The sequence below is a fragment of the Gymnoscopelus microlampas genome (assembly GCF_963454915.1).
Source record: "Gymnoscopelus microlampas genome assembly, chromosome: 7".
Lineage (NCBI taxonomy): Eukaryota > Metazoa > Chordata > Actinopteri > Myctophiformes > Myctophidae > Gymnoscopelus > Gymnoscopelus microlampas.
This window is the reverse complement of record NC_139944.1, coordinates 51,229,331-51,252,725: the sequence shown is the minus strand read 5'-3', so window position 1 is coordinate 51,252,725 and position 23,395 is coordinate 51,229,331. Positions and strand designations below refer to the sequence as shown.

General features: G+C 40.8%; 1 protein-coding gene across 1 annotated transcript; it reads left to right on the top strand.

The window, feature by feature from the left end:
- Nucleotides 1-1,926: 1,926 nt before the first annotated feature.
- On the top strand, nt 1,927-22,670 carry LOC311048625 (inter-alpha-trypsin inhibitor heavy chain H3-like; the record flags this gene model as incomplete). The annotated part of the gene is made up of 20 exons (XM_084061889.1): nt 1,927-2,037; nt 2,240-2,269; nt 2,629-2,652; nt 3,035-3,189; nt 4,731-4,835; nt 6,343-6,505; nt 8,352-8,468; nt 9,518-9,655; nt 9,979-10,095; nt 10,627-10,795; nt 11,327-11,452; nt 12,529-12,710; nt 13,726-13,911; nt 17,698-17,837; nt 18,394-18,554; nt 19,825-19,938; nt 20,187-20,388; nt 20,793-20,965; nt 21,735-21,846; nt 22,532-22,670. The coding sequence occupies 20 exons, from the start codon at nt 1,927-1,929 to the stop codon at nt 22,668-22,670; spliced, it is 2,664 nt and encodes an 887-aa protein (XP_083918015.1).
- Between the last annotated feature and the right edge of the window lie 725 nt (nt 22,671-23,395).

Below are 23,395 nucleotides of genomic sequence, written 5' to 3'. Positions count from 1 at the left end.
TAGATTTAGTCGACTATAATGTTATGATATTTAGTCGACTAAAACTAGACAAAAACTAATACATTTCAGATGACTAAAATATGACTAAAATTAAATGGTATTTTATTCAAAAGACTATGACTAAAACTAAATCAAAATGTGCTATCAAAATCAACACTGACGTCGTGGAGTTCATGACCTTACATGAAGCATCTGCACTGTGTGTCTGTAGGCTTGCACCTCCTCCCACAGAGTCAGTTCGTTGGGCAGAAGGTGGCAGGGCAACAAGGGCAACTACCAGAGAGAGGGGACTGTATTGTAACATACTGTACAGGCCTAGTACGTTTGTACTGTTTCTTGTACTTACGCTTAGTTGTATTGTTTTGTACTGATAGCTATAACATAGACCACCAATTTTAATAACCTGCTCAAGGAGTACAGATGGTATTTAGCTCTTAGCTAACTGTTGTTGACCCATTTACATTAAATGTGAAAAATGTAATGTTGATGTGCATTGTCACTCACACACACACACACACACACACACACACACACACACACACACACACACACACACACACACACACACACACACACACACACACACACACACACACACACACACACACACACACACACACACACACACACACACACACACGTAAAATAGCGGGTGTATTACAAATGGAAAGTGAATGGTAAATTGTGTGTAGTGTGCTATAAACGGCTTTCTTAAAAAACGTACTGGAATTAAAAACAAACCCAGTGTGTGTTTTTTCAATATTGACATTGGTGAGTGCACTTTGCAGTTTACACAGTAGCCTATAACTCTCCCCCACACAGTGGACATTGATACTCGTCAGCATGACTGTGGCTATTTTTTTATGTTTTTGGTCCCTGAAACACAAAGTTAAAGTGACTAGACAGGACACATGCTACGGCATGCATGCACACATGCTATGGCCTTAACATTACAACTTTTTTGTGGAACAGTGGCTCAACTGATGTGTAACATACTGTAGATACCATGTTGATGTGTGAGCTGGCTGTTGTAACCTATTGTAGGCTACTGTATAGTATTTGGGTTGGTCTACTACTCTGCTAAATGATAATTTCCTGGTTAGTATTGTGGTTGTTTGTTTTGATTATTATTTTTGTGAAATGCACAGTCAAAATACAATACCCGGAATCTAGGCAACAAGTTTGAATATTGAGAGTTTTAATATGACAGTTACCTGTAAAAAATGTAGCACGCTTCTTTCATATGTGTCACCTCAAAGAAAATACTGTTTCTTTGAGGTGACACATATGAGAAGCAGTGTTGTGTGGGGCGGCAGTGGCTCAGGGGTAGAGTGGCCGGGTAGTGTGAACTGGAAAACCGCAAGGTTCCCAGTTCGATCCCGGGCTGGGGCGCTCCCCTAGAGTTAGTGTCGAAGTGTCCTTGAGCAAGACGCTGAACCCCTAATTGCTCCCGATGAGCAGGTTGGTGCCTTGCATGGTTTCCTCCGCCATCGGTGTATGAATGTGTGTGTGAATGGGTTAATGGCACAATCAATGTAAAGCGCTTCGGATAGAAGCGCTATATAAATGCACCATTTACCATTTACCATTTACCAAAGAAGGGTTTGTGCGATAACTGGGGAAAACTGCTATACAAACTGCTATGCAAAGGGAAAAAAAATACTGTTACTACAATGATACATTTCTGTTACATTTTTTTTTCAAGGAAAAGGGCATTATTGTGTTTCCAAAACACAATAACATAAATAATATAGAAAAAAATGTACAAGCCTGGATGCTACAGTAATTGGGGCATTAGGTTATGTCAGGTCTTTTAGTCAATATGTTTTCGACACAACACACACATTTTGAGCCCTCCTCCTGGGCAGGGACATTGGGCTCTCTCCTAAGCAATGAAGTGAGTGAGCGTTTTAGTGGAGTTTAGTCATGTCTAGGTTGAGGAGTGTTGTGCTGCTGTGGTGGGGCTGTCTCTGTCTCTGGCTTCTCAGCCAGGCCCAAGGAGCTTTGGTTATCTCCCGCAATGACGCTGCCATACAGGTAACAACACTGCTTCTCGTCTCTTTCTGCTTATTTTGTAGTTGTGTAATTTATAACAATAATAACGATACTAATGTATATCATTCATAATGCAACAGCACAACACATTTAAATGCAATTAATGTAGTTCAGTACTCAGTTTTCAGTCTTGCATTGTAGTTTGTAGCCTCTATTTTAATTCGCCTTTCTATGTGAATTCCAGGAGACACAGGATGCCACCAGGTTACTTAAGGTATGGTTGAAATTACATTGTTGGAAAAACGACTTCATGAAGTTGGAAATTCACTGCTTACACATTTTGAACTTCATCTTTATCGTTATTTCAATTCCTTTTAGTCTGAAATAAAAAAACATTTTGGTAAACTAAATACTTTTTTATGATAATCATTTTATACTAATTTTAATGATACTAATTGATTCTCATTACTCACTTATAATAAAAATCATGATAAGTGATTGAAGATGCCTGCTTCACTGTAAACTTTGTAAACTCCTCAAGTTAGACCTACTCATATAGTGGCCTACTCATACTGTATTTTATCCCAGTTAATGAGTCCCATGATGAGTGTCTCTTCATGTTTTTTATTGCAGAAAAGAAGTACAAACAACATAGAGGTAAGAAACAAAATCTCTTTTTTCAGTCTGTTAATGAAGAAACGATAAATACAACTGTCATTAGACAAGCCATGACTCTCCCAATGTGGAATAACAGTGTTTTTCATGTGAGCAAAATGCTAATACTTTTTCTTTGACACCAATTAGAGGCAGCTAGCTCCCTAGTTGTGAACGTGATCAAGATTGTGAGGGAAAAAAAGACAATAGTGCACCTTAAAGGCTGTTTCATATTCGCAAGACAAAGTCTCTGTGGACATTGTTGAATGTCAACGGACACTTTCTGAGCTGTATAGCACATACTGTATTTGTCTCCCATCATTCTCTCCCTTCCATTCCCCTCTCCCTCTCCCTCTCTCTCTCTCTCTCTCTCTCTCTCTCTCAGGTGGAGGTGGACAGTGTTACAGTGGACTGTACCGTAGCGTCTCGTTTCGCTCACACCGTCATGACCTCCACTGCTCTGAACAAGGCCAACTCCTCACAGGAGATCTTCTACGAGGTGGAGCTGCCCAAGACCGCCTTCATCACCAACTTCAGCATGTCAGTGCCATCTCTCTGTCTCTTCTTACTGTGTGTTTAGAACCCGTGTCTGCCTCTGTATCCAATGTTCCAAAGCTCCAGTGGTGTAAAGTAAATGTGAAGTACATTTACTCAAGTACTGTACTTGACTACAATTTTGAGGTGTTTTTACTTCACTGGAGTATTTACAATTTCCAATACTTTTACTTCTACTCCACTACATCTCAGAGGCAAATATTGCACTTTTACTCCACTACAATTATTTGAAAACTTTAGTTACTAGTTACTTTCCCTACTGGGTAAAGATAGAGATTTAGCTACCTATTTTTCAGAGGTTCAGAGGTTTGTAGCATGGTGCGATGACAACCACCTTGTTCTCAATGTGAGGAAGACACAGGAGATGGTGTTTGACCCTAGGAGTATAGGTGACCACAGGCCTGTGGTCATCCATGACTCGACCATCTCACAGGTCTCCTCATATAAATACTTGGGCATTAGCATTGACAACACGCTAACGTGGAATACACATGTGGACAGTCTCTGTAGTAAAGTTCAGCAAAGACTGCATTTCCTCCGCCGTCTCAGGGTTCATGGTGTTGACCAAAAGTTTATGTTAGTGTTCTACCGAGCGGTCTTGGAAAGTCTGGTCAGATTTGGCATCACAGTTTGGTTTGGCAACCTCTCAGTGCAACTGAGGTCCAAATTGCTCCGATTGGTGCAGACTGCAGGGAAAATCATAGGAGTAAGACAACTCCCCTCTCTGCAGTCTATTTACGAGCAGGCCACGCTAAGACAAGCTCAGAAAATAGTCAGTGATGCTACCCATGTTTTACATGGACAGTTTGTAATGCTGCCCTCTGGGAGAAGGTATAGCGAACCTAGATGGAATTATGTACGATTCAAAAAATCGTTTGTTCCTGTGGCAACTAAAATGCTAAATGAGGCCCTGCAGTGACCATTAAGAGTAGACCGATCACTATCTGTGCACTTGTGTAATGTTGTCCCCCTCCCCCCCCTGTTATGTATTTTGTATTTTGTATTTTGTATTGTCACTGTTTTACGTGTGGCTGCAGCTGGGGTTAAAGCCCAAAACAAATTTCCTTCGGGACAATAAAAGTTTACCTTACCTTACTTTGTAGATTTAGATTATTATTACAAAATATACATTAACCACTTCAGCCCTATATATATTTTGGCCGTTTGAAAATAGCCGATCTACAAGCTCACAGTGCGACGCATTATGAGCTTGCAGATCTGCTATTTTCAAAAGATTAGTATACATTTGAAAACGTGAAATGGGACATTCTGCATAATGAGTTCACTTTTGGTATTTCAAGTACATTTTGACACCACTACTTTTGTACTTTTACTCAAGTACATTTTGAATTCCGGACTTTTACTTGTAACAGAGTATTTCTATATTGCAGTATTGATAATTTTACTTAAGTAAAACATTGTAGTACTTTTTCTACCACTGCAAAGCTCATATGCCTTTTTTGATTTTTAAATGACAACTATTAGTGATAAACCTCTGTTGAGTTCTGACTCTATTTGCTTTTCAGGGAAATTGATAATCAGATGTATGTTGGAGATGTCAAAGAGAAGGAGAAAGCCAAGAAGCAGTATGACAAAGCTGTCTCATCAGGAGAGACTGCTGGACTGGTCAGGTAAGTCTCAGGGCATGTTACTGGGAGAGGGGTGAAATAGCTATAGCAGATGACATTTCCCTAGTGTCGGATACAGCAGAGAAAGGAAGGGAACTCCTACTGGTAGTAGAAATGGAGTGCAGGAAGATCGGCCTTGACAGTATTGACAGTTGACACGAAGGACAAAACCATTGCCACTGCCGACGGGATGGCGCTCGAGGTATAGTCGAGGACTTCGGATATCTCCGGGCCTGGACTGCTTCAACGGAACAGGACCTGAAGGTCCAGCGGGCATTTGCCTGGAATGCTCTGCATGGGATGAGGAGAGTGTAGAATATCGTCGCCTTGCTAAACTAATGGCCTAAGTCATTTTTTAAAAGTTTTTCAGGAAAAATAAAAAACTGATCCAAAACAAAACTATATTATATTTCTTAATCATTTCACCCAAAATGTTTAATACAAATTATGACTATTTAAATAGAAATAACACTGTCTGTCAGTTATGTAACATAAGATTTAAATAGGTTTAAATAGGATTAAATCTGAAAAAAAAAGCAAAAAAAAATACAAAATGGCCTAAATCAGTAAATAATTTGGCTTAAGTCACAAAACCATGTGACTTAGGCAAAAAAAAGGCCTATTTTGGCCTAAGTCACACTAGGGAGTTAGGCCATTACACTAAAAGGGGAGAGAACAGCATGATCCTTTTCAATTAGGAGATGGGCGATTTTACCAGAGGTGGCCAGTGTCATGAGGAGCTGACTGATATATGACATGGAGGAAGACCTCAAGAGGTGGCTGTGTGTAACTAAAGTGGAGTCAGTGTTGCTGTATGGGACTGCACAACAGGAAAGGGCCCTGGATATAGAGTCTACACAAGAATGCTACGAATAGCACTAGCTGGACGGACCACATCAGAAATTAGGTCCTCTACGGGGACTTAACACAGGTCAGAGAGAGAAGGATGAGGCTGGCAGGCAGTGTCGATTTTGACTGAAACTTTTAATTCGTTTTAGTCATAGTCTTTTGAATAAAATTCCATTTAGTTTTAGTCATATTTTAATCATCTGAAATGTTTTAGTTTTTGTCTAGTTTTAGTCGACTAAATATCATAAGATTATAGTCGACTAAATCTACAGTTGATTTAGTCGACTAAAATGTATGTTGGCGGTGCCTTGATGGCGTCGTAATGCCTGATTTTACACTTGGTTGCACTCTGAAAATCGCCGCTCACGACGCATATTGGGAAACATGAAATGACTTGTATTTTAGTTTTACTGGATCTCTTCTCCACTAGTCCCTCCAACATTTTAGTCTAGTTTTTATTTGTTGACGAAATGTTCAATACATTTAGTCTTAGTTTTAGTCACCATAGCTTAGTTTTTATTTCGTTTCTTTTCTAGGCCAGTAATTGAGGGGTCCCGAGTTGGTGTTGTTGGCTAGACCGCACTCTCGCATCGCATGGTACTTACACACGGTATTCCCCATCATTCTTTTATTCATTATTTTTGGTTTGTCTGTGTTCTAGGGCCTCTGGAAGAAAAATGGAGAAGTTCTCTGTGTCAGTAAACATTGCTGCCAATAGCAACGTGAAATTCATTCTGACCTATGAGGAGCTTCTTAAGAGGAAACTAGGGCAGTATGAGCTTCTGATCCGGGTCAAACCCAAGCAGCTTGTCCGGAACTTTCAGGTGGATCTCCGTGCACATCACATACTTTTTAAAGGAGCACTTTACCCGTTTTCAACCTTATCTAATCATCACTAATGCTCACTATAAGATGCCACAATTTCCAGCTACTCATTCTGTATCTCACTGGTGGGCTGTGGACAGTTCAGAAACCTAGCTTGGAAATCCAGACTCTGATTCGTTACGTTACGTTACGTTATCACATGCCTACCAGTGACATCATCGATAGGAAACCTGCCTACCGATGATGTCACTGGTAGGCAGATTTCCGAACGGTCTACAGTAGAGTTCTCAACGGGCCTGAAGATTAAGGCCCGGCCTTAACTGGGCCTGCCCGAACAATCTTATCTTACTATCTTAATATCTTATCTTACTACTATATAATTGACAAAAGCCCCGGGGTAAACACGCACAGGATCACTCCATTTGCCCCGAAACTTGCCACAGACTGTTGATCAGAGCTATGGCGGTATGTTTTAGGCATCTTACCCCACCTAGATCTGTGATCAGACTCTCGGCTTGATTGATTCTCTGATTTGCCTATCAGACCCTCAGCCTGAAATGGCAGGTTGCCATAGCAACCATATACAGGAAGTTTGACCTCTTTATCACAATTACGGCAAACTCAAAGAGTGGTGGTGTACTAGCACATTGGTTCTCAAAGTGGGGTCCGGGGACCCCCAGGGGTACTAGAGGGGATACCAGGGGGTCCCCAGCTAAATGATTTATAGGAACCAAATGGACCCTTATGGGTCTGTAACTCTGAGAGTGTACAAATGGAACCAAATGGACCCGTTAGGGTCCATTTGGTTCCATTTGTACACTCTCAGAGTTAAATTAACATTGATTTTACAATATGAATTGGGGTCCCAGAGATAGAAATGCCATTAAATGGGGGGCCGTAGCCTACTGCATGTCAAACTGGGGGGGTCTTTAAATTACACTGATTGAGAATCCCTGCTAGAGCCGTAAAAATCTTCTCTTATGGGGGTCCCCCTGGCATATCTTTTCAAATGGGGGTCCGCGGGCTAATAAGTGTCAATTTGGGGGTCCTTGACGTGAAATAGTTTGAGAATCACTGTACTAGCAGACATACCTGACCCACAGAAGGAGCCACTCTGCGTCAATCCATGCTACATGGACCCTGTGGGACAGCCGAACGTAACAGCCCCTGCATGGTCAATAACAGCTTCCCTAAAGACTTCTGTGACAACACTCGACTGCCTCATGATGGCCATGGTTACCCACAGTACAGGCGGCCTAATGACCGTTTTATGAACGACTGAACAACTTCACATGCTCAGTCGTTCATAAAACATGCTGAGTTCTGCAAAACATATAGGTAGACTGTTAAATCCCTGTTGTCACACATTTCTCGTTCTCTCTCTCTCTCTCTCGCTCTTCCTGACGCGTCATTGTGTAAAGTGTAAACTGAGCCTCTCTCCACTCCTATCACATAGTAAAAGTGAAAGGCCAGTCAGCGGCCTCTTCATAACCAATAAATACACAAGAATAGACAGAAGAGAATTATATATGTTTTACTCTTTTTTCATTTATTTTCACGGAACCCGAGGCTTGGCTCGGCCCGACTAAATAGCATACATTTTAGGCCCAGCCCGGCCTGGAAACATCGGGTCGGTCGAGTTCGGGCAGAATTTGAGAACTCTAGTCCACAGCCCTCCTCTGAGACACAAACGGGGTAGTCATAAATGGTGCCATCTTATTATAATGACTGAGCATTAGTGAGGACCAATTATATGAATAATATAAGTTGAAAATGGGTGAAGTGGGTCCCTTAATGAAAGGCTAATCTCACTTTGTGTGTGTGTTTGTGTCTCACTTTGCACAGATTGTGGCAGATATCTATGAGCCACAGGGTATTGCACATGTTGATGCCCATGGAACCTTCTTATCCTTATCCAATGAGCTGCTCCCTCTGGTGGAGAAAACCGTCACAGACAAAAAGGTAGAGAGGGCTAAAAATGGCTCTATACGTTCTCATTAAAGGTTCTTCGGACAGCTCGTTTCATTCATCTCTCACATTCATCTTTGTGTATCTTCTACCCTACCCTGTTGAATAACATGCCCATCTTCCCTATAATTAAACTATTACATATGCATCATATTCCATAAATCCAAGGCACACTCTGTAGTTTTGTAGAAAGAAGAAGTAATGAGTAAGTGGGCAACTCATTACTGACAAACTACCCTGATGACCACCAGAGCAGGCCTCAGCATTTAGGTTGTTTCTTAAATCTGTCACGAAAAATAAAGTCAAATTTAACCATTTTTTTCTTTTCTTTTTTCCCATAAAACTACAGTGAGCCTTGGATTTATTGAAGGAAACCTGCTGTTTACAATCTCGCTTGACAATTAATACTTTATTCCAGCAACAAACTGCAGCACACTTGAACCATCTAAATAGCACAGCATGTGGCAATAACACACCCAGCAGCGCTTTACCCTCTTGTCTTCTATTAGACATGTCAGATGCAGTGGTATAAAGTAACTACTGTAAGTACATTTACTCAAGTACAGTACTCAAGTACAATTTAGAGGTATTTTTTACTTCACTGGAGTATTTCCAATTTTCAATGCTTTTACTGCTACTCCACTGCATCTCAGAGGCAAATATTATACTTTTACTCCACTACAATTATTTGAAAACTTTAGTTACAAGTTACTTTGCAGATATAAATCATAATTTATTACATTATAAAACATATATAAACCACTTTAGCCCTATTCTATACCAAGGCTATTTAAAAATAGCCGATCTCGTAGCTCACAACGAGTCGATGTGAGCTTGTGGATCTGCTATTTTCAAACATTTTAGTACTTTTACTTTTGGTACTTTAAGCACATTTTGATGCCAATACTTTTGTACTTTTACTCAAGTCAATTTTGAATTCGGGACTTTTACTTGTAACAGAGTAGTACTTCTACATTGCAGTATTGATACTTTTACTTAAGTAAAACATTTGAGTACTTTTTCCACCACTGTCCTTCTCTCAGGCACACATCTCCTTCTCCCCGACACTGGAGCAGCAGAAGTCACAGCCAGAGTGTCCAGCCTGTGATGGAACTCTGATCGATGGAGATTTCATCATCAAGTACGACGTGAAACGGGCCACGAGCCTAGGGGACGTTCAGGTCAGCTGTCTATCGTTTCTATTCTCCAGTGGCGTAAAGTAACTAAGTACATTTACTCAAGTACTGTACTTAAGCACGATTTTGAGGTACTTTTACTTTACTGGAGTATTTCCAATGTTCAGTACTTTTTACTTCTACTCCACTACATCTCAGAGGCAAATATTGTACTTTTACTCCACTACAATTATTCGAAAACTTTACTAGTTACTTTGTAGATGTTGATAATTATTACAAAACCACTTATATACAGTATATAGAGTATATACCCTTTCCGTCGCTGCTTTCTGAGTATACAGTACATTTGTCTTTTTTTCCCCCCTCAGGTCGTGAATGGATACTTCGTCCACTTCTTTGCACCTCCTGACTTACCCACAGTTCCAAAGAACGTGGTGTTTGTGATCGACATCAGTGGATCCATGTCTGGAACTGCAATAAGGCAGGTGAGAAAGTGTAAAGTATGAGTGAGTGTGTGAGAGAAAAAATGTCTCCAGTATTTACTCACGTACTGTACTAAGTAACATTTTTTGGTATTTTTTCCTTTACTGGAGTATTTCCAATTTTCTGTACTTTTACTTCTACTCCACTACATCTCAGAGGAAGACAATGTCATTTTACTCTACCACAATTATTTGAAAACTTTAGTTACTAGTTACTGTGTAGATTTGGATTGTTATTACAAAACATACATCACCCACTTCAGCCCTATATAGATTTTGGCCATTTGAAAATAGCCGATCTACAAGCTCACAATGTGTAGTGAAATGAGACATTCTGCATAATGAGTACTTTCTACTTTTGGTACTTTAAGTGCATTTTGATACCAATACTTTTGTACTTTTACTCAAGTCAATTTTGAATTCCGGACTTTTACTTGTAACAGAGTATTTCTACATTGCAGTATTGATACTTTTACTTAAGTAAAAAAATGTGAGTACTTTTTCCACCACTGCATGTTACCCTGTGCTGTGCAGACACGTGAGGCAATGCTGGCCATCATCGAGGACCTGCACGAGGACGACTACTTTGCCATCATCCTGTTTGATGATAAGATTAAATTCTGGAAAGAATCTCTCATTAAGGCCAGCAAGGAAAATGTGGCCGAAGCCCTGACATTCACCAGAGGGATAGAAACCGATGGAAGTAAGCATGCAGGTTAAAGGTTTCATGACGTTCAGTTTTACCACACATTAAAAGTCTTTGTCATGGTCCTTCAAACGTGTATAGAAAGTTTTAGACCCTCCAAGTCTTGTAACTCTAGCCCTTACGGTTTCTGAGGAAAAAATACTTGAATGGGAGTTTTTCATTTTCCCATTAAAGTGGATGGGGAAATGTAATGCACTAATAAATCAATATCAATTAAACTATGTAACCAATCTCTTAGCAAAGTACAAGCCATCGATTCCCGGTGAAGCCGGTCAATTTGACATACAGTATGGCACGAGTGTGGGAGAAATTGCGCGGCAAAATAAAGTTTATCTAGAAAGAAGAAGAAGAAGAAAGTCGGAAGAGTACTGGTTGCCCTGTTAGGGCAACCAGACTAAAAATAAATAAATACTAAGTCCCATCTTTCACTGTCCTTGTTCACTTCCTAATATGGATGATGGATAATGTTTGAAAGCAAAGATACAGTTGAATTTGATTTAATATTTGACATGTGTATTCCCCTTCCAGTGACCAATATCAATACAGCAGTACTGACTGCTGTGGACATGCTGGTGAAAGGCAGGCAAGACAACACCCTCCCAGAAAGGAGCTTCGATATGATTATCTTCATGACTGATGGAATGCCAAATGAAGGTGAGCTCAACGTTTGAAATGTCATACAATTAAAGGACTGATGACCTAAAGCTTAAAAGGTACCGAATTAAGCACCAAATTAACAGAATTAAAGTACAAAAAAACCCGCAAATGTTCTCTTGGCATGCATGCACTACTGCTAGAATGAGCAAAGACTGACAAAGCTGATGTTTCCAAATATAAGCTGTTTATTTGATTTTTTTTGGCAAGTCTGTGCAGAGTTGTGGCACGGAGAGGACTGCACATACAGTACTGTAGTTGGGGCACATTATATGCATCCCCGAGTATAGGTGTATTTACTATATTGAACTGTGTGCTACAGAGCACAGGATTTTGTGAGCCCTGTAACAAATATCTCTGGTAATTTTGTATCTAGCTATAACGTTGTTTAAACCAGGGGTGGGCAACTTTGATGATGGAGAGGGCCACTATATTTCCACACTTACTCCAGAGGGCCACATTGCATAATTATACTTTCGGGCCATTCTATGTCACACAAAAATAGCAAAAATAGCAGATCTACAAGCTGACGCGTTTTTTAATTAGAATTCAGATTTTAGTTTTTGCTATTTTTGTATTGGAATCCTGAAAAATAACATTTTTGTTTAATTTCAAATGCATTTAGTTATACTTATGTTAACTTTATGAAATTAAAAACAAATACATTGGACATAAAAAAGACAATAGAATTTTAATACTAGTCATTAAGCTACTAATATAGACTGAAGTAATTAAAGCGAGTAATGTTTGCATGTTTGGAATTGTAAACAGCTGAAATCAATAATATATCAGTATTCCGATATTAACCTACGGGCTGCATTAAGTGAAGCCAGTTGCCCATGTATGGTATAAACGTGTTTATAAATGTGTTTATATACTCCTATTATTGACTACGTGTACATTTTTCCATCTTTGCAAATGTGTGGGAGCTAACCTCCTGTAGTGTATTCTGAAAATGTTTGTGGTCCTCTCATTGATAGGATGGAAGGTACCATTGTACTATAAATATTTCCGTTTGTTATATTCTACATATACTGTATATGTACAACATATATGTACCGTGTATTTACATACAGGAGTTACTGACATCCCAACCATCCAAGCAAATGCCCGCGAAGCTATTGACGGAAAAATGTCTCTCTTCTGTCTGGGATTTGGAAACCATGTGGATTACTCCTTTCTGGATGTGATGGCCCAACAGAACAAGGGCCTGGCCCGCAGAATCTACGAGGCCTCAGATGCGACCGCCCAACTCACGGTGCAGTAAGGGAGGGTGTGATCATAGACAGTGAAAAAGTACGGACAGCGTTACACCCATAGACATATAAAGGTAGACGCCTCCTCTGGCTCTGAAGCGTCTGTATGGCTGGCGCGCTTCCGCTTCCGGGGGGGGGGGGGGGGGGGGCAGCTGGCTATTGGTTGTGTAGCTTGTCAATCAAGAGCGGGGGCGGGGAATGAATGCTAGTGGTTGTGTAGCCTGGGCAGCATATCTTTTCGTGTCTATGATCCGGTCGGGAGCGGAAGTAAAAAAAAAAAAAAAAGTGGCCGAATGGGCAGAACCGGAAAGACATCTCACCCCAAAATAGGTCCGTCCTAATAAAATCCTTGATGCGGCATAGTTTAGCTTATTTTTTAAATATAAATGTGCGTGCACTATCCGGAGACTATTTAGCGTCTGTATTATCCCACGGGGAAATTCTATTCCATTTAAATAGGGATTGGGGAACCAAAACAAAGCGGCACCGCAAAACCGGATGGGCAGAATCCGGAAAGAGGATTCTTTTTTCTTTTTTTTTTTTCAGTAGGCGTGGCCTAGACCGGATCATATGGGTCTTTAGTAACGCATACTAGGCTTTCCTCCGAGGTAGAAAGACTGGTGACGCGAGGTTAGTGGTTGTGTAGCTTGTCAATCAAATCATCCCGCCCCTCCTAGAGCATAGCCTACTTTATCATTTTGTACTTCTACTCAAGTACATTGTCAATTCCAGACTTTCACTTGTAACAGAGTACATCTTACATTGTAGTATTGATACTTTTACTTCAGTAAAACATTTGAGTACTTTTTTCAGCACTGACTAGCCGTGACTTGCATGGCTTGATTCTAGCCAGCCTCATCCTATTGTAAAAATACTATTTACTGGTGTTGCATGTACTTTTTCATATCTGTCTGGAAAAGTGATATTTGAATAAAGATGATTTAATATTATTATTATTATCATTATTATTATTATTACCCTTATTATTATTACCCTAATTATTATTATTTTCCCCAGGGTTTCTATGAGGAGGTGGCCAGTACTCTACTCTTAGAGGTGGACATGCGTTACCCTGACAACACCGTAGAGTCCCTGACCAACAGCCACTTCACTCAGCTGTTCAACGGCTCAGAGATCGTGGTGGCTGGACGACTGAGTGACAATGACATGGATAACTTCATGGTGGAAGTGTTCGCCAAGGGGGTGAGACAGAGGAGTAGCTACCGTAGTCTCTTACTTTAGATCATATATGGGCAACTGGCGGCCACATGCGGCCCCCACTTAATGCCCCCACCTCCACTTAATGCCCCCACCTTCACTTAATGCCCCCACCTTCACTTAATGCCCCCACCTTCACTTAATGCCCCCACCTTCACTTAATGCGGCCCGCAGGTTAATATCAGAATACTGATATATTATTGATTTCAGCTGTTACAATTCCAAACATGCAAACATGACCCGCATCAATTACTTCTGTCTATATTAGTAGTAGCTTAATGACTAGTATTAAAATGCTATAATCTTTTTTACGTCCAATGTATTTGTATTTAAGTTCAAAAAGTTAACATAACTATAACTAAATGCATTTGAAATTAAATCAAAATTATACTTTTCAGGATTCCAATTCAAACATACTGTAGCAAAAAAAAAACCTGAATTCCAATTCAAAAATAGCAAAAATAGCAGATCTAAAAGCTCAAAACGCGACGCAGTGCAACGCGTTTTGAGCTTGTAGATCGGCTATTTTTGCTACTTTTGTGTGACATAGAATGGCATAAATTGGCATTCATTTACGAAAAAAAGTTAAAATACGGAGATAAGAGGTGTCTGCCCGACAGCATATGCAATGTGGCCCTCTGGAGTGAGTGTGGAAATATAGTGGCCCTCTCCATCATTAAAGTTGCCCAGCCCTGCTTTAGATGATAAAGCACGGTACCCCTAACCCGTTTACTCTCTTTAGTGCAGCGGCTAACTGCAGAATATAGCAAGAATCGTTCACTTTGTGATGCAAGCATGAAATTTGGTACATCTACTCTTCAAATCCCACTCTTTTCAAAAATACCGCTGGCCACGCAAAATTCCAAAATGGCGGCCCACAAATCCAAGATGTCCGTCCAAAAGCTAGGTTTTTCCTTTATAACTCGAAATGTATTGATTTTAAGTACCATAAATGTATTAAAGGTGAATATAAATGTGGGCATTGCGGATATTTTGGTACCAAGTACATGTCTGTATCTATTACGGTTCTTGAGATACAGCATATAGGTACTTTTACAGACTCGGGAGAGCAATACATTTGTAACACTGATTGTTGTTAAGTGAATATGGCAAAATGAAAATGTTATTTTCATAACCTGTTTTTAGTAGGGCTGTAACATAAAATTCTAAATCAAAAACTAAAAAACTTAACAACTCTTAACAACTATGAAACTTTCTTTTTGGCGTGCACATGTTTTTGGTCTATGTGTTCAAATGGGGCCATTGCAGTACAGAATTTAGACATTGATAAAATCTTACAAATGCAATAGAGTGAATGTCAGCACACAACCAGGGCACACTGGTGACATCACTGCTGTGTAACTCAGCATGGGGTTCAGTGTCGGCTGATCTAGATATACTAATGTTTTATTAGCCTTGTAGTTGTAGTATAGTTTAGTTTAGTGTCCCAAATGCTGTCTGACTGCCCCATATCCATTAGCTAGTAAACCATAGTTGGTAGTTAGTAGATATAGTTAGATAGCCGCACCTGAATCGAAAGGGTGTGCCAGCGCGGGAGAGCCGAGCCAAGGGTAACGGGGCTTAAGTTACCCGGATGGTGTACAGATCACACGGGACTTAAATGGCATTGGAAGAATGATCGGGCTAGGTGTAGGTTAACCGATAATAACTGAACCTAGTTGTAAGGCACTGGAAGACAATCCATCCTTCTTCTATGAGCCAATCAAGAAAAACAAAGCTGACTTCTTCAGACAGGATTCCTCTTCTGCTGAACCCTCAAAGCAGAAGCTTCTCAAGGAGGACTGTCAGCTGTTCTCAAAGCTTTTCATCTCCTGTCAGAGCCGAGTGTGTGACCTGCATGAGTTCTTTCAGCATGAGAACCAGTCCTTTCCTGCTGCGTTGAGCAAAGGTGGAAGACTGTACTCTTGCCAGAAGTCTCAGCTGACTTCTATCCTTGAGACTTATGTCCCACCAGTTGACAAAGAACCTGAGGCAGATGTTCTCATTGTAGATGGGTCAGCTTTGGTCCATGCCCTGCCACCAAAAATATCCAAGACATTTGAGGACTATGCAGCTCTTGACTTCCTACCAGTGATATACATGTACAGCAGCAAGTACACAATGACACATGCCATCTAACTGGCATAACTTCCTGAGGCACAAGTTGTATCACTTTCTTGCCGACAAGGTTGCACAAATGTTCGTTCCAAATATTGTGATTGTGACCTGCTGTCCTCAGCACTCATGAAACTGGTCTTGATGGACTGGATAAATGCTCTCATGAGGAAGCTGATAGCTGCATCTTTGTGCACGCCAAACATGCTGCAGAACATGGTAGCCAATCCATCCTGATCAAGGCAAATGACACAGATGTTCTCATCTTAGCACTAAGTGTCTTCGCTGCTCTTCAAGAGGCTGGACTACAGCAGATGTGGGTTGCATTTGGACAAGGTCAGAGCCTGCGCTGGATCAGTGTGCATGACCTATTTCATTTTGTTGGCCAGGAGAAGGTCAAAGGCATGCTATTCTTTCATGCCTTTACAGGATGTGACACTGTGTCAGCCTTCCGCAACAAAGGCAAGAAAACTGCTTGGCAGACATGGGACATATGCCCAGAGGTCTCGCCTGTATTCTCCAAACTGGGTATTTACCCTCCCACAGTGGAGGATTGTGACCTACAGATTCTGGAGAGGTTTGTCATCCTAATGTATGACAGATCCAGCACAGCTGCTACTGTGGATGAGGCCAGGTTTGACATGTTTGCCAGAAAGCAGAGGCCTTATGAGTCAATCCCACCAACCAGAGCAGCTTTGCTCCAACACACCAGGCGTACTGCCTACCAGGCTGGTTGTGTGTGGGCCCAGGCAACCCAGTGTCAGCCAGGAGTAGAGGACCCTGCAGACTGGGGATGGCAGAAGGTTGGTGAGGAATGGCAGGTCTTCTGGACAGCCAACTCTCCAATAGCCAAGACGTGCAAACAGCTTACCAAATGTGGCTGTAAATGTGGCTGTCGTGGCAGGTGCAAGTGCTATAAACTGGGTCTCATGTGTACAGCTCTGTGCAGTTGCAACTGTGAGGTGTAACTCAAACCTCTTTTTTATGCTCTCCCGATTCCGTAAAAGAACCTTCAAGCTGTATCTCAAGAACCGCAATAATATAGACATGCACTAGGTACCAAAATATCCACTTTTATCAACGTCTAAATTCTGTACTGCAATGGCCCCATTGGATTCATAGACCAAAAAACATATGCACGCCAAAAAAAAGTATCATAGTTGCTAAGATATGATTACTTCAAGTTAACGGCAGCCATCTTGGACGCCATCTTAGATTTAGAATTGTATGTTATAACCCTACTGAAAATAACAGGTTATGAAAATAACACCAAATATCACCATATTCACTTATTAACAATCAATGTTACACATGTCTTACTCTCCTGAGTCTGTAAAAGTACCTATATGCTGTATCTCAAGAACCGTAATAGATACAGACATGTACTTAGTACCAAAATATCCGCAATGCCCACATTTATATTCAACTTTAATACATTTATGGTGCTTAAAATCAATACATTTCGAGTTATAAAGGAAAAACCTAACTTTTGGACAGACATCTTGGATTTGTGGGCCGCCATTTTGGAATTTTGCGTGGCCAGCGGTATTTTTGAAAAGAGTGGGGTTTGAAGAGTAAATGTACCAAATTTCATGCTTGCATCACAAAGTGAACGATTTTTCTCTTAGCAGCTCCACTACTTCTCCTTCTCTATAGTCTGATGAGGACTTTCAGGTGCAGGGCCAGGCAGCCGCCACAGATTGGAACGTTATCTACCCAGAGAAGGAGTACATCTTTGGGGACTTCACAGAACGCATGTGGGCCTACATGACCATCCAACAGCTACTGGAGCAGAGGTCTGTTTGAATCATCTCTCTAGCTATAGGCTATAGCTGCTCTGTCAGGACTTTGAGGCTCTGGATTGCTTACAGTGTAGAAAGAACGCAGTGGTGTGAAGTGACTAAGTACATTTACTCCTTAAGTACAGTTTTGAGGTATTTTTACTTTATTGGAGTATTTCCAATTTTCCGTACTTTTACTTCTAATCCACTACATCTCAGAGGAAAATACTGTACTTTTACTCCACTACAATTATTTGAAACCTTTAGTTACTAGTTACTTCTCAGATATAAATTATTATATTATAAAACATACATTAACCACTTCAGCACAAACTTAAGCTTGTAGATCTGCTATTTTCAAACAATTTAGTACTTTTACTTTTGGTACTTTAATTACATTTTGATGCCAATACTTTTGCACTTACTCAAGAACATTTTTAATTCTGGACTTTGACTTGTAACAGAGTATTTCTATATTGCAGTATTGGTACTTTTACTTAAGTAAAGAATTTGAGTACTCCTACCAGGAAGTAGGAAGAAGTATATTATGTTTTTCTTTTCTTTTTTCCAGTAAGACTGGTACGCCAGATGAAAAAAGCAACGCCACAGCCAAGGCTCTTGAGATGTCCCTGCAGTACAATTTTGTCACTCCACTGACCTCCATGGTTGTCACCAAGCCCAAGACCGAGGATGGAAAGGATGATTTCTTCCTCGCTGACAAACTGACTGAGGGTAGGGACCATGCAGTGTTGACAGATGGGAAATCGTCAATTATCGTAATTGAAAGAAAACTATCGTACACAGCCAAAAAAGATAAATCACAAGTGTAAATATGTAATTTCACTCAAAAAATATCTTATTCATTCAAGACGAAAGAAAATCTTATTCATTCAAGAAACAACCTTGTTTGAGACTCCTATAGGGCATAGCAGTGGCGGCCATTTTCTGGTTCCACTTCAAAATAGTCAATTGACCATTGACATTTCCAAAAATATTCATATCAATTAATTTAAGCCTAGAATCAAGCCATCCAGGGTCCTGGTGAATCATGACCATAAAACATTTTTTTCTGTGATTTTTTAAATTTATTTTATATTTAATTATATGATATACTTTATTTAATAAATACCCTTTGTTTTGCAGTTTTAATGTTTTTTATTTTCACAGAATCAAACGTTTTATGGTCATGATTCACCAGGACCCTGGATGGCTTGATTCTAGGCTTAAAATAATTGATATAAATATTTTTGTAAATGTCAATGGAAAAAAAGCATTGACTATTTTGAAGTGGAACCAGAAAATGGCCGCCACTGCTATGCCCTATACGAGATAAAAACGCATCACATACAGTATGCTGCCTAGAAGCAGGCAACCTCCTGGACCTCACACAAATAAAAGCCTGAAACCGGTGTTTTTAATGCCTCCGAGTACAGATCTAGGCTCAGATTGACTGATTTCCTGACTTATTTTGAAAAGCCAAATCGGATCCTGAAGCAGCAGCCAGGGAGTTTAGTAAATTCACTCACTTTTTTTGTGATATGGCAAAATTATCGTACATTTGGGAACACTAGGAAGATGGAATGGGAAGGAAAAAAGTGTGACACTTGACTGTGTGGTCTTGTGTCCGTTGTGACACGAGTACTATTAAAGCTACTGAATCCATATTACATTGTCATTGATCTTCTAATATCTTTTCACTATTTATGTTCTACAGCGCAACGACAAGAGGCAGAGAGACAAGGTGAAACATTCCATTTCCACCCAACAGAATAATAAAGGTTTATGCTTCCAATGTATTTGTTTTTCATCTGGATGCCATTTTGTTTAACCAGGAACCGGGAACAGATGGCAAAGTCCAAGTTCGCAAAATTATCATTCTTCTCCCACATATTACGGTAAATACCCATGTGCTAACATATATATAGCCCAGCTTCAGGTATTGGCAGCTGGACTTTGAGTGTCCAATAATAACTGAACTCTCACCTTGATAATGCCCTTTCAGTGGATGGAGATCCTCATTTCATGATAGAGCTTCCAGAGAGAGATGATGCACTGTGCTTCAACATCAACGACACACCAGGCGCCATCTTCAACCTGGTTAGAGACACAACCACAGGTGATTAAAAATATGATTCTCTTCTCGTTTTTTAATTATTCACATTTTCAGAGCCAAAGATACTGTAGTGGACAACTTCTGATGATTATTCTGACATCCATTTTAGTTTCACACTTAAGATTTGGACATAATATTGATGTGGATTTGAATACTCAATACATTTGAATAGTGTTGTATTTTGTATGAGTTGTATGTATATGTTTTCATCTCTGCTCTGTGAGTGACTGAATTAAATTTTACTTCCTCAGGAATTTTAGTCAACGGTCAGACTATTGGAGATAAGAAAGTTGCCCCCGATGGTAAAATCAACACCTACTTTGGGCGTTTCGGCATCATTCACAAGACCCTCGGGGTGAGACTGGAGGTGACCACTGAAGACATCTCTGTGCTACAAGATGGAAAACGTGTGAAGTTACTGTGGTCTGATAAAGCTGCCCTTAAAGGACCCAAGTAAGTTATTGCTTTTTAGAGTACCTTCTGGCTCACAATTATAAGTACACAATATGATATTTAAAAGTTAAGGCTGAATGAGGGTGACTGACCAAACGTCATCTTTTACCCAGACATGTCCTCCTTTTGGGTCCCTAAAATCTGTCCAGGTTTCTTTTTTCTTTTACAAATTCCTTACAATGTCTGGGTTTTGCCTAACGTGTACAACAGGTCATTGAGCATACATATTTACAATAGACATTGACAGGTTCGTTCAGAAATACTGGGAGCGCACTCCAGGTGCTCTCTGGTCATTCATAAATTCAGACTGGTGTTGTACACCCTATAAACATTCCCTCCCTCTTCCCTCCCTCCCCATTACCTCCCTACCTCTGTACCCTCTGCCCTGGCACCTCCTTCTCCAGTATGGATCTCCTGCTGACCAAAGACTGCACCCTGACGGTCAGCCTGAAAGATTCTGTGACGTTTGTGGTCCTGCTGCACCGGGTCTGGAAGAGCCACCCATACCACCAAGACTACCTGGGCTTCTACACCCTGGACAGCCATCTTCTCTCCCCGTCTGTTCACGGCCTGCTAGGTACACAACCACACACTAGGGGGCAGCACTAGGACAGGATAGAATCTCAGATGTACTGTACGGCAGTGGTTCTAAAACTTCTTCATGTCAAGCACCCCCAAATAGTCACTTATTAGCCCGTGGACCCCCATTTGAAAAGATATGCCTTATAAGAGAAGTTTTTTTTACGGCTCTAGCACTGATTCTCAACCATTTGAGGACCCCCAGTTTGACATGCACTGGGCTACGGACCCCTATTTAATGGCATTTCTATCTCTGGGACCCCAATTTATATTGTAAAATCAATGTCAATTTAACTCTGAGAGTGTACAAATGGAACCAAATGGACCCGTTAGGGTCCTTTTGGCTCCATTTGAACACTCTCAGAGTTACCGACCCATAAGGGTCCATTTGGTTCCACAAACGGTTTCACAACTATCCATCATTTTGCTGGGGACCCCCTGGAACTCCCTCAAGGACCCCTGGGGGTCCCCGGACCCCACTTTGAGAACCAATGCTGTACACTGAAACATCTATTCTACCCCCCCCCCCCCTATCAAATCACACCTATGACAAAAAAAAAGCTGTCAAAATAATTGACCACCTTTGATGTACAGTAATTGTGTAGTTAAGTTGTTAGTATAGCGTTATAGATTATCATGCTAATGGTTATAACTTATGGAAACATTACAAAATGCTTTCAGAATAATAGATCAATAATAAATAAACTGAAGTCCACAATGATTCCCTTTTAAATAAATACATTACAATGGTGGGCTGCTCTCTCCAGGTCAGTTTTACCATGGGGTTGAGTTCGAGGTGGGAGATCTGCGTCCAGGAGAGGTCCCTGAGAAACCTGATGCCACCATGTATGTGAAGGGACAGCAGCTCAATGTGACCAGGTACACATGTCTCATCCTATAGGCTGAATGAATATTTCTATAGATCTGGTACAGATAAAAGTGTGTGTTTGTCTTTGTTTCAATGTACTGTACAGTTTTTGAGTGGTGCCAACCACTCCTACATCTGACTTTGTCCGTGTGTCCGTCCGTATGTATGTACAGTATGTATGTATGTATGTATGTATGTATGTATGTATGTATGTATGTATGTATGTATGTATGTATGTATGTCTGTCCAATAAACAAACATTGATGACAACATCAATACGGGGCTCATCCAAGGCACCACTTTCTTCACACAGGGTGTGATTTTTGAGTGGTGCCGAAGGCAACCACTCCTATACGTGGCTTTGTCTGTGTGTCCGTATGTCTGTATGTCCGTGTGTCCACCAAGCCAACATTGGTCAAGCATCACGTGACACGTGACAATATGTTGAAAGGGTGTGCTTTGATTGGCTAGCGAGACGCATGACGAAATAGAGACCTATAAATAGGTGTGTCACTTTGAAACATTGTTTACATGTGATATCAGTGCCATCAGCCAAGCTAACATTGGACATGTTAGCTTGGCTGATTGAACATGTTAGCCAAGCTAAGCAAGGCCCCACTCACTTCACACAGGGTGTGATTTTTTTTAATACATTTGAGTCCATATAATAATGTCTCTTTCTCCATTGGTCCACAGAGGCTGGCAGAAGGACTACAGGAATGATGTGAAGAATGGAGTAAATGTTCCGTGCTGGTTCGTTCATAGTAATGGAACAGGCCTCATAGATGGAGATGCCTCAGATTACGTCGTGTCTGGCCTGTTTAAGACTTACTGATAATAAATGACAGGACACACCGGGTTCCAGATTTATAGAACAAATGTTCATGATTATCATTCTTTGATTGTAACATTCTATACTTACGTGAACAGCAATTGTACACTAAGAGTACTAAGGACCCCCATAACTCTCAGCGTTACAGACCTGTAAGGGTCCATTTGGAACACTGTCAAAGAACCCAGATGGTCCCTGGACCCGAGTTTGAAAACCACTGCTCTAGCCCATTAAAGCGGGGAGAGCATCTGTGTCACGCGCGCGCGCACACGCACACACACACACACACACACACACACACACACACACACACACACACACACACACACACACACACACACACACACACACACACACACACACACACACACACTTTTTTGGGGGGGGGGTCCTTGACACGAAAAGGTTTGTGAACTACTGATTTAGAAGGGCAGGAATTTGTAGAATGGCCTTAATGGGCTAGGTCCAGGGGACGTGACATGCAGCAAATGTTCCGGCAAGTCAGGAATCGAACTAGGGACATGTTACTGTCAGGCATCATTGCCTATGTGGAACGTGACCTAACCATTCAGCTATTGGGTCGCCCCAGATCACAATTTGTTCCGCCAATGTTTTAAGTGTTCTTCAGAGCCTTGGAATGTGAATGTATGTGAATTGTAGATTCTAATTTTGGAAAGGGTATGGTTGGAGTCTGGTAGTACCAAATAAAAATCCCGGTCACGAAAGCA